Raw genomic sequence first — 15,074 nt, forward strand, 5'->3', positions numbered from 1 at the left:
CGGATTCGCACGCTGCTGACCGACATGCTCGATGTTGATTCATGTATGCCTGTCCCCGTAAGTTAGTGCCACTTTGGGTTCACGACTAGTCATGTCGGCCCGGGTTCTCTGTCATATGGATGCTAGCGACACTATCATATACGTGAGCGAAAAGACGCAAACGGTCCCGGGCCATGGTAAGGCGACACCCGTGGGAATACCGTGCGTGAGGCCGCAAAGTGATATGAGGTGTTACCGGCTAGATCGATGTGACTTGGAATCGGGGTCCTGACAGCTTTGGTATCAGAGCCTGACTGCCTCTAGGTCTACGAAGCCAAACTGGTCGAAGTTGAGTCTAGAAATGCTTTAGTTATATAAGGGAATTGATTGTGGAAGGGAACGTAAGGCTCTTTTTACTCCTTTACCCTATAGCCTTCTGATCTGAGTCATCCTCTTCTCTTCTACGGGGATTAAGAACTAGGCTTCTCATCTTTCTATCGGGATCACGTGTTACTAATCCGTAGACTCGTAGGATTGTTGGTCTGAAGCCTCAATTCAGTTTCTACTACTTCCATCTGTTGAGAGTTGATCTCGGAACCTTGATATTGTGATTCTGAATGGTTATGCCACCATTTTTGCAGGATGTCTCAAATCTTTTTGAGCATTTACAGCTGTTATGTTGTCCGAGTCATCCCAGGTTTCTAAACAATCTGATGCATTTGCAAAATCCTTTCCCTCTGTTTTTGCGTCCCTTTGGGCCAGATTAAGCACACTACCGGTGCGTTGAGGCACTCTATTGTCTTGGTATATATGTTGGAGCTATTATTATGACCCTAGGTGTTTTAGGGAGTCACCTAATAATCTAGCCATGTTTTGTGTTCCAAGTGTGATGATTCTGGCCATTATTCTCAAAAGCATCCTGTGATGCCATTTAGCTGGTAGGCATTCTATTTCTGGGTTCTTGAACCCGAGATTCACTCTACTCATTCATGTTGGTAGTGTTTGCTAGTTCCTTTAGGATATTAGTAACCTTTGCGATAGTCCTCGAGGTCCGTGGTATATCCTTCTTCCAAATACCATGAACTGCTTACGGCAGAAGTTCTTGAACCAAAAGATCACAATAAGAGTGCTCTTGATGAGTCCTCCATTCTGAATTGTGAATCTGCCAGTCCTACCTTTCTGCATGGATTATCTGGAAGAAATATGTTCAACTTGTTTGACATACTAATCTATGCATCCACAACTCAGAAATATATATGTTCCTTGAGTTGTTACTCTTCACTTGTATTCCGACCATTGTCTATCAATTGATAGTCAGGACTAGTTGTGCATCCGTGTTATCGATGCCTATTATTCTTGTGGTCCGTCATGCCGTTCTAATTCAGAATGACTAGGAGAAACAAACTCCAGTACCTTGTCCATTTTGAGGATTGGGTCAAAGTAGTTGTGCTCCGCAGGGCAAAATGCCAATCCAGCTTTTGCTCTGTTCAACCGTGGAGTGTCACCTTCTTTCTTATCAAGAATGACGTGAGAATTCCACAGCCTCTTGCAAATTCTTGATGCAGTGATACTTCTTGCCATCATTTTCATTCCTCGGTCCCGTGTTGTCGCAACCGGAATGCCGACAAGTGAACCATGATGTGTGAAATCAATACTCCTAGCAACCATGTTGCTCGGTAGTTAACGGACAATAATTTTATTCTTAGTGTGTTGGTTACTGAATCATCATCCTAAGATTTATCATGCGACCTAGTCCATTTTCCCTGGTGCACACCTCGATCAACGAGATAGGATTGTGTCAATCCATCACTCTCTGGATCACATCGTCTTGCCCTGAAAAGCAAGATTGTTCTCGAGCTTAGTAACATATCGGTGGTTAGTGATTTTCCGAATATCTTCTCGGAGGGATCACCAAGTTGTCACCTGATCGCTATGTTGAGTTCGTGATCAAGTTGGGTTCTTGTAGCCACCCTTTTCTCCAAGAATCTATGTTGGATACCCCTGAGCTAGTTGGTTAAGCTTAACAACAACTTGGAGAGTTGGAAGATAAAAGCTTGTCCGACCACGCTCATCCCTAAGGGATATATTTTTGTGTGTTTGTTGTAGAAAGATGATTTCTTCATCGATTGGTCCTTGTGATCAGTTGTTGAACCTATCGTCTTGCCCAAACCTTGATTTGAGTGTGGGCTATCGTCAAATCAAATTAGAACCAATGGTGTTCGTAATGTTGTCTTACTCGTGGTTGATCCCTCAAGCATACACCATTATATCTTTTGGATCTGACCAATGCTATCACCGTGTTCACATGATGGTGGAAGTCCAGTGATATGGAAATTCCGATGAGTTGCTATTGAGCCCATCAGCAGCATCTCGTCTCCTCCATGATTCATGTTGAACATCTAAGTTGGTGTTGGAAACTTGTGTAAGCATTTTCTTCGTGCCGGCTCATGAAGAATATGTTTAGATGTAAGTAGTGACTTCCTCGAATTCATGTGCATTTGGTGCAAGTTGCCGCCGTGAGTTCGAGAAAGATTGTTTTTGTTTCCTCTGGTACCATCCCAAGTCAGTTATGCATGTGCGAATGTATTCTATGGTTTGGTAGATTGATTACCTCCACTCCATATGTATTCCCTAGCACACCAAGCCACTGATTGATTTGTTCAAGGAAAAGGAGTTGCTGTGCGAATACTAGTTCATGCACAAGGCTTCGATATCCTCGTTGATGGTTCCCCACCTGAACTCGGTAGTGTTTTATTATAAGACTACTATGTGGTCATGCTTGTCTGGGACAGTGTGTTCACATGTATGTAGCAGAACCAGCTCATGTTTTGGAGCTTGCTACCGTAGCTCATTTCCCGAGAATCTCGCAACATCATCTCGTCAATTTGTGTTGCAAACCTTCATTTTCTTATAGACTCGATGAGTCTGGAATATCCTGTTACCAACTAGTTCCGGATCTCAGGCAGATATGACGGTTGGAACTTTACCAAGATTATAATGTAGGTCCCGACAAGGTTGATGTTCTGGCCGACACACCTAGCCGGAAGATCTATCATTGTAGTATCTTGATTGAGCTATTTAACCATCTTCTCCATGAGGATTTAGTGCAACTTATTCTAGAAGTTGATCCTCAGGGGTCCTTGTGCTCTCGGTTTCCTCGATTATGCTAGAACCATTCAACGGTGGAAACACTCTCATTGAGTTATCCCTAGTTACCAGAATCATACCCAGCATTTGCATTTTGTTCCCAGCTTGCACCTCAGTAATTACTGTTTAGGATCATCTTCAAAAGTGGTCCTACTATGGGTCCCATCCATCCCCGATGATAAGCAAAATCATCCATGGTGTTGTCTTCAACAAGGTAGTCCACATCGTCCATTCTAGCTCGAGTGTGTCGTTCTCCCGAACTCCACCAAACGATTGTTGTGATTTGCCTTAGGCTGGTATAAAGAGTTTCAATATCTCTGAATCAAAAGTAATTCTTTTTGCCACTTAAGGGAATCTTTCTACAAGTCACCTTCCCTAAGGTGCCATTATGGAATCATGGCAGATAACTCCTCGTTATCTTGAAACCATGCACCATCTTATTCAGCATGGAATTGTGCTTATCAACTTGGATCCTCGTTCTCTGTTTCACTCCATCCCTCTAGATGTATGCTTCGTGTCGTAGCTCGAGAGATGTTCAACATCTCATTCCGTGAGTTGATCGTAAGTTGCTCGATCTTTAAGAAGATCGGTTCCTATAGAGTTTCTTCTATCGTCATCGTGTTGGATGAAGATCCCGGAAGCAAAGACGACAAGATCAATTTGAAGCAATGAATCAACATCTTCGATGAGGGCAATTGGATCGAGAAGATTGTGTTAGCTTTTGTGTCCCCTCTTCCTCTTACCCTACGCTTGAATCTCGGGACGAGATTCTTGTTTAGTGGGGGTGAGTTGTCATAGCCCTAGATTCATGACTGTAAATAGTTGCATCAGTGAGCATGCATCATGTCTATATTTGTTTGAAATTTGAAATGGGGATGACAAACCCTAGCACCAAATGAAATGCAATTAGGATCAAAATAAAAATATTTTCAATGAACCTGAATTGACCTTCAAAAATGTTCAGCATCTTTGCCTTGGTCTAGAACCTCTGACAAAAATGGTGCACACTTTTCTAGGACATCATAAGGTCACTGGATTAAATCATGTTATTTGCATTTGGTCATTTAAATGCTATAAAATATTTCAAATGTCCAAATAATCATAAACTTAAATGTTTACTGTTGGATATATTCCAAACAGTGGGCTTGAGAAAGTTTCATGATTTTGAGTGTGCCTAAGTATTTTTAATGAAGCCCTAAAACTACAGAAGAAATAGAAAAACAGAAAGGAATTAGAAAAGGAGAGAGAGAGAGAAAACCCACCTGGGCTTACCTCCTGCAGCCCACCTGGTGGCCCAACTGTGCAGCCCAGCCCACCACTGCAGCTCATGTCGTCTTCCTCCTCAGGCCAGTAGGCAGGGCGTGTGCCCGACGTGCGCGCGCACGCGCCGAGCCACCTCCTGCTTCCCCGGGGCGCCTTGAGCCTTCCGTAGCGCCACGGCACCCCCCCAGAACCGTTCGGATCGATCTCTCCCTCCCTCGCTCTCCCCCTCGCCCGTTCCCCGCCATGGTCGAAGCCTCCATGGACGCGCCGCCGTAACCCCGCGCCCACAGCCACTACCTCACCTCCCTGACGCATCCCAGAGCTCTGCCTCGACCTACTCCTCCTCCTCACCGCGCCAAGTGTGCCGGGAAGCTCCGTTTCGTCTTCACCGTCATTGTCTTCAACCTGCGGCCGCCGAGATCGCCTCCGCCGCCCCGTTTGCTCCGGTCATCCCCCGAGCTCGCCGTCCACCCCACGACGATCACCGTGAGCTTCTCCCCATCCTCCCCCTCTCCGTTCGCTCTACCGCGCACCATAGCGACCACACCGCGCTCACCCGCACGCGCCTCCGCCTGCTCTCGTTGCCGACGTGCTCCCGGCCAACTAATGGACCGGCCGTCGTGCCCAACCTGCTCGCCGTGCTGCGTAGAGCCCGTAGGTGCCACGCTCGCGCCGCTATGGCCACCACAACCGCATCGCCGCGCACACCCGAACGCCGACCGCCGCCTCAAGCTCGTTTCCGGCGAGCTCCGGCTGCCCTAGCTGCTGCTGCTAGCTGCAACGGGCGCAGGTGAGCCCCAGCTCCCCGTAGCCGCTCTCCGGCGTCCAAACGGTCATCGGAACAGCGAGCCCGAGCCCTCCGCCGCGTCTGCTGCCGCCGGCGGCTTAACGCCGGCATGTTAGGCCTGTTGACCAGGGGTTTGACCTTCCCTGGGTCATTGACATGTGGGGCCAGCCCCTGCTAATTTCCTAATTTAGGTTTAACTAAAATAGGATTAGCCCCTGTGACACTGACACGCGGGCCCATCGTCCAGGTTTGACCTGGATCGCCCAGTTGACTTGCTGACGTCACTGTGATGTAATGCTGACGCTATAAATCATTTTCTGGATTTATTCTTATTCAGGAAATTCCAAAAAATCCTATAAACTTCTAAAAATCATAGAAAATAATCTATAGCTCAGAATGAAAAGATTTATATATGAAAAATGATCAGAAAAATCCAATCTATCCATCTGCACTGGTTTCCTGCATGTTAGAGCAACTTAACCTTGCTGTTTAGGTCAAACGTGTTAATGCACATATATGAACCCATAACTTGAGTTTGTATTTGAATCTTTGGTTCAAATAAGCTCAGACCCATCTGGTTGTAGTTGCATTAGCCCAACACACTCATATTTCCATGTCATGATCATGCATCATATTGTGCATTGCATTGATTGTGTTTCCTCTCTGTTGCCGGTATTTGTTCCCCCTCAGTAGATGTTGATCCGGCGATGAGATCGATGACACTGATGAAGAGCTATACTATGTTCAGAAGTGCCAGGCAAGCAAAACCCCCTTGTTCATTCCAATACAATCCCACTCTCTCGCTCCTGCTCTCTTTTATTGCATTAGGACAACAACGATTCATCTGTTACATGCTGCGGTAGTTGAACCCCTTTCCTCTGCATGACCTGTCATTGCCACAGTAAATAGATGAAACCCACTAGCATGAGTAGGAGTTGTTTGAGCCCTGATGTGCCTACTCATTCATGCTTGTTGTCGTGCCTGCTATTGCTTAGAGTTGTGTCAGGTCTGATTCATCGGGGATGAATTGGAAAGTTGTGAACATGTCCTACTGTGTGTGAGCTAAGTGTGTGAACACGATTTGTTAAAGGTAGCGGTGAGAGGCCATGTAGGAGTACATGGTGGGTTGTCTCATTGAAACCGTCCTCAAGAACTGAGTTCTGTGTTTGTGATCCATGAACAGCTACTACCATGCATTGGAATGCTTAAGTGCCCCTCTCGACTTATTAATCAACATGATCTCTGTCCAGGAGTTGCAACTAGTTTCTGGTGTTTGTAGGTAGTGTTAGTAGTCTACCAAGTGGCACCCGGTACAGGTGGGCTTGGGACAGACTAGGCACCGTGGCCGGGTATGCCAAGCGTCACCCGTTTGGTGGGCTTGGAACCCTGTACACATCGTTTGGGGCCGTGAGCGACACCCCGGCCGGATCTCCTTGCGGATGGAACCCGAATAGGCGATAAACCTGGACGAGAGACTTGTGTGGTTAGTCAGGTCATAGCCGACTCCCTCGCCAGGCTTCCGCTTGAAGGTTGCCGAGTAACACGACGTGTACATGGTGGTAAGTGGCGAGAGCATGTGTGAAGAAGTACACCCCTGCAGGGTTAACATCATCTATTCGAATAGCCGTGTCCGCGGTAAAGGACTTCTGGGTTGCCTGTACAGTTCATAGACAAGTGAAAGTGGATACTCTAAAATGCGCAAGATAAGCGTGAGTGATATGGATGGCGCTCTCGTAGGGAGACGGGAGCGGATCCATAGTGGTGTATTGATATGGTGAATATGTGGACTCGTGTGCGCCACCTCAAAAGAGTTACTTGCAGTCGTAGTCCAGGTTAGCCACTGAGTCAAAGCTGGCTTGCTGCAGTTAAACTCCACCACCCCTTTTGTTGATACCGATGCATATGTAGATAGTTCTGATGTAAGTCTTGCTGGGTACATTTGTACTCACGTTTGCCTATTTTATGTTTTGCAGAGAGACGTCAGTCTCGCTATTAGTGATGTGTGGACTTCGACGTTTAGCTTGTTACCTCAGCTACGATCTTGTGCCCTCGACAGGATCTGGTAGATAGTCAGGCTTCTCAGCCTTTTTCATTTGTAGTTGTCTGTACTCAGACAAATTAAGCTTCCGCATGTGCTTGTTGCTTGTATGCTCTGTATGTTGGGGTCATGAGACCCATGTTTGTAATATCTCGCTCCTCGGAGCCTAATGAATAAGTACTTGAGTCGTAGAGTTATGTTGTGATGCCATGTTGTATTTACACATATCGAGCATATTGTGTGTATGATTGCAATGCTTGGTATGTGTGGGATTCGACAACCTAGTTGTTTATCCTTGGTAGCCTCTCTTATGGGGAAGTGTAGTCTTGTGCTTCCATGAGCCATAGTAGTCCGCTACAGCCTAGTTCACCGGAGTCCTGCTAGCCCAGCACTACTACTCCGGAACACTTGACTGGCCGGCATGTGATTCCCTTCGTTCCTGTGTCTATCCCTTCGGGGAAATGTCACGCGGTGACATCCGGAGTCCTGCCTAGCCTGCTACAGCCCGGTTCACCGGTGTCCTGTTAGCCCAGTGCTACAGCCCGGATTCGCACGCTGCTGACCGACATGCTCGATGTTGATTCATGTATGCCTGTCCCCGTAAGTTAGTGCCACTTTGGGTTCACGACTAGTCATGTCGGCCCGGGTTCTCTGTCATATGGATGCTAGCGACACTATCATATACGTGAGCCAAAAGACGCAAACGGTCCTGGGCCATGGTAAGGCGACACCCGTGGGAATACCGTGCGTGAGTCCGCAAAGTGATATGAGGTGTTACCGGCTAGATCGATGTGACTTGGAATCGGGGTCCTGACAGGGTGTTAATCACATGATGATGTGAATTATTGATGTTAAATCACATGGCGATGTGAACTAGATTATTGACTCTAGTGCAAGTGGGAGACTGAAGGAAATATGCCCTAGAGGAAATAATAAAGTTATTATTTATTTCCTTATATCATGATAAATGTTTATTATTCATGCTAGAATTGTATTAACGGGAAACATAATACATGTGTGAATACATAGACAAACAGAGTGTCACTAGTATGCCTCTACTTGACTAGCTCGTTGATCAAAGATGGTTATGTTTCCTAGCCATAGACATGAGTTGTCATTTGATTAACGGGATCACATCATTAGGAGAATGATGTGATTGACTTGACCCATTCCGTTAGCTTAGCACTCGATCATTTAGTATGTTGCTATTGCTTTCTTCATGACTTATACATGTTCCTATGACTATGAGATTATGCAACTCCCATTTACCGGAGGAACACTTCGTGTGCTACCAAACGTCACAACGTAACTGGGTGATTATAAAGGTGCTCTACAGGTGTCTCCAAAGGTACTTGTTGGGTTGGCGTATTTCGAGATTAGGATTTGTCACTCCGATTGTCGGAGAGGTATCTCTGGGCCCACTCATTAATACACATCACTATAAGCCTTGCAAGCATTGTAACTAATGAGTTAGTTGCGGGATGATGTATTACAGAACGAGTAAAGAGACTTGCCAGTAACGAGATTGAACTAGGTATCGAGATACCGACGATCGAATCTCGGGCAAGTAAAATACCGATGACAAAGGGAACAACGTATGTTGTTATGCGGTTTGACCGATAAAGATCTTCATAGAATATGTGGGAGCCAATATGAGCATCTAGGTTCCGCTATTGGTTATTGACCGGAGAGGTGTCTCGGTCATGTCTACATAGTTCTCGAACCCGTAGGGTCCGCACGCTTAACGTTACGATGACAGTTATATTATGAGTTTATATGTTTTGATGTACCGAAGGATTTCGGAGTCCCGGATGAGATCAGGGACTTGACGAGGAGTCTCGAAATGTTCGAGACGTAAAGATCGATATATTGGACGACTATATTCGGACATCGGAAAGGTTCCGAGTGATTCAGGTATTTTTCGGAGTACTGGAGAGTTACGGGAATTCGTATTGGGCCATAATGGGCCAAACGGGAAAGGAGAGAAAGGCCCCAAAGGGTGGCCGCACCCCTCCCCATGGACTAGTCCGAATTGGACTAGGGAGGGGGGGCGCCCCCTTCCTTCTTTCTCCTTCTCCCTTCCCTTTTCCTACTCCAACAAGGAAAGGAGGAGTCCTACTCCCAGTGGGAGTAGGACTCCCCCCTTGGCGCGCCCTCCTCCTTGGCCGGCCGCCTCCCCCTTGCTCCTTTATATACGGGGGCAGGGGGCACCCCATAGACACACAATTGATCATTGATCCCTTAGCCGTGTGCGGTGCCCCCCTCCACCATATTACACCTCGATAATATCGTAACGGTGCTTAGGCCAAGCCCTGCATCGGTAGAAAATCATCATCGTCACCACGCCGTCGTGCTGACAAAACTCTCCCTCAACACTCGGCTGGATCGGAGTTCGAGGGACGTCATCGAGCTGAACGTGTGCTGAACTCGGAGGTGCCGTACGTTCGGTACTTGATCGGTCGGATCGTGAAGACGTACGACTACATCAACCGCGTTGTGTTAACGCTTCCGCTATCGGTCTACGAGGATACGTGGACAACACTCTACCCTCTCGTTGCTATGCATCACCATGATCTTGCGTGTTCGTAGGAAATTTTTTGAAATTACTATGTTCCCCAACAGGTTTTTTCCCTCAATCAATTGCCACGTGTCGAGCAGGGCCGTAGGCTGTTGGGGCCCGCGGCGCTCCGCACTTGCCCTTTGGCTTCGCCTCGAAGCCAAGTCCGAGCGCGCCTTGGGCCCGGGGGCTACTGTCAGCGTCCTAGGAACGTGGGTCCCCAAGCTTGCGTGCCTGCGGCCCACAACATGGCTCCACCAGCGGCCCTGTATGGCCCATCTTCACCAGCAAACACTCAAGACCCTCACGAGGGGCCAAGCCTCGCGAGGCGGATGACACAAGACCTCCTCGGGGCGGCCTCACCAGGCTGGCTCGCGAGGGGCAGAGAGATCAAGGCAAGGGACACCTCACGAGGTTCCTATGATGCAAGCCATGACGATTGGAGCCAGGCGGGCGCCAGCGCGCGCGGTGTCCTCGTTTCCTCTTTGGTGCTAAAGGGGCAAGCGCAGGCGAGGAGTCCCGAGGCATCAGGCAAAGGTTTCCATATCGGTGCAACGAGACCAAGACCAGCAGGACGACAGGACGGAGGCCACCGTGGAGCCCAAGACGGTGTCACCACCAAAGCCTTTGGCAGGCGAAGACCTCCTTTAGTCAGGATAACTTGTACTAGTTGTCTCCCTTCGAGTTTGGCCGTTGTTGGATCCCTTCCCGCTCAATATTTCAGGAGAGGACCGGGGCCTCTATAAATAGGACTAGCTACCACCATAGAAGGGGACGAATCATTCAGATCATCCTCAACCAGACACAAGTTCACCAAGCACAAGAGCACCTCTTCTCAGGAGGCTGTTCTTCCCTTGTAACTGTTCAGCCTCAGCCCGAGAGGCAATCCACCACACCACACTGGAGTAGGGTATTACACTACATCGGTGGCCCGAACCAGTATAAACTCTTGTGTCTCTCTCTTTGCGGGTTCGACGCGCTAAGCTTTGAGATCGCGGTGAGGGTGAGGGTGTGATTAGGTCGGGAGAGATCTTCATGTGCACCCCGGTGTTCGAACCTCAAGGGTTTTGCTGGAACCCGAAACCCGACACATCCGACTGGACTTAGCGTATGTTGCCCACCCGCAGTCAAACGGCCAAGTCGAGCGAGATAACAGCCTCATCCTCTCCGGCATCAAGCCCCGACTGGTCGAGCCACTGGAGCGGTCGGCCGGCTGCTGGATTGACGAGCTGTGGCCGTCCTTTGGAGCCTCCGCACCACTCCGAACAAATCAACTGGCTTCACTCCATTTTTTCTCATGTACGGTGCCGAGGCCGTCATCCCAACTGACATTGAGTTTGACTCACCTCGCGTCACCATGTACACAGAGGCAGAGGCCAAAGAAGCACGAGACGACGGCGTCGATCTGCTGGAAGAGGGCCGGCTATTGGCACTCAGTCGGTCCGCCATCTACCAACAGAGTCTGCTTCGTTACCACAGTCGGAAGGTCAAGCCAAGATCCTTCCAAGAGGGAGACCTTGTGCTCCGGCTGATCCAGCGAACAGCCGGCCAGCACAAGCTCTCGGCCCCTTGGGAATGCCCCTTCATCATCAGCAAAGCATTGGGCAACGACTCCTACTACCTCATCGACGCGCAGAAGCCAAGAGCACGCAAGAGAGACGATTCGGGCAAGGAAACAGAGCGCCCATGGAACGCGAATCTCCTTTGAAGATTTTACAGTTGATGCAGTATGTACCATGCTACCTTTTGTACTAAGTACTAAGACATCGGGGCCCTCTAGGAGCACTCGGGGGCTAACCCTCTTTTATCTATATGATAAGTTCTATGCCTATGAATGTGTTATTTCTTTATTTCCGCCTGGCACCGGGTTCGACCAGTTGGCCCGGGGGCTTATCGCCTTGTACTATGTGAATGCTACCTGCAGTCGGACAAGTAGTGTGCCGGCACCTAAGCCCTCTCTCGCCACAAGCCGCAGCTCGCAGAGCGACTATCCGGTCGGCAAGAGCTAAAGGCAGGAAACGGTGCCCACATGAAAAATGGCTCAGGACTAAAGCATTTTTATAGGCCAAGCCGGCTCCTCGCCTCGCCAACCGACTACCGAGCAGCAGGCCGGCCGGTTTCTAACTTAATTTGCTACACTCTACCAAGCGGCTAAAGTACTTGCCTTCCGCAAAACGGCCAAGTACTTGACCCAGCCACAGACCGCAGAGCGGCTGTCAGGCTGGCAAGGCGGCAGCCAGGGGAATGCGGCAAAGGAAAAAGCCAAAGGGAAAGGAAAGAAAAACAAGTCGGAAGTCGACAAAGACATTTTATATAGCAAAAGGCCTTTGGCCAGCATTCAATGGAGTTTGAATACACCCCCAGCGGGTGGAACTGCGTGGACTTAACAATTTTTGTTCAAGCGGTTACAAAACAGGAAAAGAAAAGATAACTTGGCCGCCTAGTCCAGAGGAGCAGCAACCGGATCGGAGGGGCCAGCAGAGGTAGATGCTCCGGGTAGTGGAGCGGCCGCCTGGTGGGTCTCGGCCTGGTCAACGTCGGCAGCAGTCAGCTCGCCGGCGCTTCGCCCGTTGGTCGAGACTGGGTCAGGCTGAGCCCGGCTGTCGTCTTCACCATCTGGCGCGTCGTCTTCGCCGTCCTCGACCTCGTCCTCCTCCTCCTCGCCCTTATCACTGGAGGCGATCTCCTCCACCGACTCCTCGCCGCCTTCTGGGTTCAGCCCGAACCAGTTGGGCGGCGCCTCGGCGCCTGCTTCATCTAGCTCGGGGAGGAAGACGCTGGTGTCCATGTACTCAGCAGTCGCCGCGGCGCGGTGATAGAGCTAGGACGCCACCGCCTCCAACTCCTCGACGGCTTCGGCACGAAGAGTGGCCAGCTAGTCCAGGTTCAGCCCGGGGTACCACCCCTTGACGAACTCCAGAGCTCGCCGCGCACCTGGCCGGGCGGAGGAGCCCTTCCACGCCTCGAAGCGGCCAACGGCCACCTCCAACCAGTCAGAGGTCCGGCTGGAGGTGCGCAGAAGGGGAGTGACTGGCCAGAGGGCGGAGACCACTTGGGCTCCAGCATGCTGAAGACGGCGGAGAACCCGATGCGCCGGCTGGAGACGAGCTTGGATAGCGTGCATCTGCTCGGCAAGGGTCTGAGGAGCGTTGGGCGCGATTGTCGCACCAGCCAGCCTCCACTCGTCGCGATGAGCCTCGACGACTTGGCTGACGGTAATAGAGTAGCCAGGGAAATACTCTGTGCAAGAAGAAAAAAAGTAAGAAGTCGGAGGCCGGCTTGGAGGACCAACCGGCAGGAAGAAGAAGGAAAAAGAGCAACTTACCATCAAGCATGTCCTCGACCTCGCTGAAGCCGGCCGACAGGGCCTTCTCCTTCTCAACCCAGTTCGAGCGCTGAATCTCGAACTCGGCCTGAAGGGCCTCCTCCATGTCCTTGAGCTTCTGCTCCCCCGCGTCCTTGAGCTTCTGCAGCTCCGCCTGGTGCTTGTCCGCCTGGTCCGCCAGCTGCTTGACCAGACGGTCGCGCTCCTGCTCCATCTTGAGGCATTCCTCCTCCTTGGCGTGCAGCGCGGTCTGAGCCTCACCCATTTGCTGCCGCAAGGTGGCATTGGCTCCTGCAGAAGACAAGAATGAGATAAGGTCAGCAAATAACCAAGAAAGAAGAAGTGGTTGCCGGAAGATCTGACCCGACTGCTCAGCAGTCGACCTGAATCTCGGGGGCTACACCCCGCGGGTGCGCTGGCGCGCCCCCGTGAGAAGAAGAAAGGGAGTGCTTACTCCGGTTGTCGGCCAACTCGGCGGTCCGCCTGGCCAGCTCCTGGACTTGGGAGTTGAAGGTGGCCACGTGAATGTTGTGGTAATCCTACAACGGAATCAATAGAAAAAGCAGAAAGGTCAGCACTTGGAACTTGCCTTTAAGTTCCGAGCCGCCTGCTCAGCAGCCGGCCCGGAACGCGGGGACTACACCTAGTGGGTGCACTGGCGCGCCCCCACAGAAGATCGCAAGAAATTGAAAACGAAGCACAAGGGACATACCCAGATGGCAACTCGCGATGCCAGGAACCTCTCCGTGTAGTCCTTGAGGGTGTTGCCTTGGGCCTGAAGCGGGGAGTGGACTTCCTGTGCAGCCTTGTCCAGGACGCCCGTCTCGCCCCCGGTCGTCCACTCCCGTAGGACAGCGCTGGTGGCCTCCGCTTCAGCGGGCGACGAGCTCGAAGCTCCGACTTCTTGAGGCCGCGGCGCCGAAGTTGCCTTTGCCACACGCCGACGCATCGGGGTGCGTGAGGGGGTCCTGGACTAAGGGGTCCTCGGGCGTCCGGCCTGTTAGCCATGGGCCGGACTGATGGGCTGCGAAGATGTGAAGACCGAAGAGTGCACCCGTGTCTGGATAGGACTCTCCTTGGCATGGAAGGCAAGCTTGGCGATCAAATATGTAGATTCCTTTCTCTGTGACCGACCTTATATAACCCTAGATCTCTCCGGTGTCTATATAAACCGGAGGGCTTAGTCCGGAGGAAGATATACTCATTACCATAGTCATACAGGCTAGACTTTTAGGGTTTAGCCATTACGATCTCGTGGTAGATTAACTCTTGTAATACTCATATTCATCAAGATCAATCAAGCGGGAAGTAGGGTATTACCTCCATAGAGAGGGCCCGAACCTGGGTAAACATTGTGTCCCCTGTCTCATGTTACCATCGACCTTAGACGCACAGTTCGGGACCCCCTACCCGAGATCCGCCGGTTTTAACACCGACATTGGTGCTTTCTATGAGAGTTCCACTGTGCCATCCCCAAAAGGTTTGATGGCCCCTTGAATCGTCAACGACGATTTTGTCCAAAGAGTAACTTTCTTCCCCAGACAGATCTTCGTGTTTGGCGGCTTCGCACTGCGGGCCAACTCGCTTGGCCATCTGGAGCAGATCGATAGCTACACCCCTGGCCATCAGGGCAGATTCGAAAGCTTGAACTACGTCACGGACATCCGTGGAGACTTGATCTTCGACGGATTTGAGACCGCGGTGCCGCTCCTTGTCACCCCGATGAACATGACTTAAATCTGTCATCGGACCGCATCCAGGAGATAGCTCCTATGACTACTCTGGCCTTAGATCTGGAGCAGACTGTGCCATCCAAGGACGGGAAGCTCAACCCCGCCACGGAGGCCACAGATTCCGCGGCATTGAAGCCGCACATAGACTTAACCTCACACGATATCTGTGCCACCGGAACTCCAGACTCGTTTCCGGCTATAAGTTCCGAACCATGTGAGTCCGCGGACGCCGAACTTGATCAATT

The 15,074-nt window shown here is 50.5% G+C and overlaps 1 protein-coding gene across 1 annotated transcript in view; it reads right to left on the minus strand.

The window, feature by feature from the left end:
• LOC141027076 (uncharacterized) overlaps window positions 1-12,559 on the minus strand; it is a 135,521-nt gene extending 122,962 nt beyond the window's left edge. The window contains exon 1 of the mRNA XM_073503996.1: window positions 12,445-12,559. Coding sequence (XP_073360097.1) covers window positions 12,445-12,559 — 115 coding nt within the window. The remainder of the gene's footprint in view (window positions 1-12,444) is intronic.
• Between the last annotated feature and the right edge of the window lie 2,515 nt (window positions 12,560-15,074).

This window comes from Aegilops tauschii, chromosome 7 (genome assembly GCF_002575655.3).
Source record: "Aegilops tauschii subsp. strangulata cultivar AL8/78 chromosome 7, Aet v6.0, whole genome shotgun sequence".
Classification (NCBI taxonomy): domain Eukaryota; kingdom Viridiplantae; phylum Streptophyta; class Magnoliopsida; order Poales; family Poaceae; genus Aegilops; species Aegilops tauschii.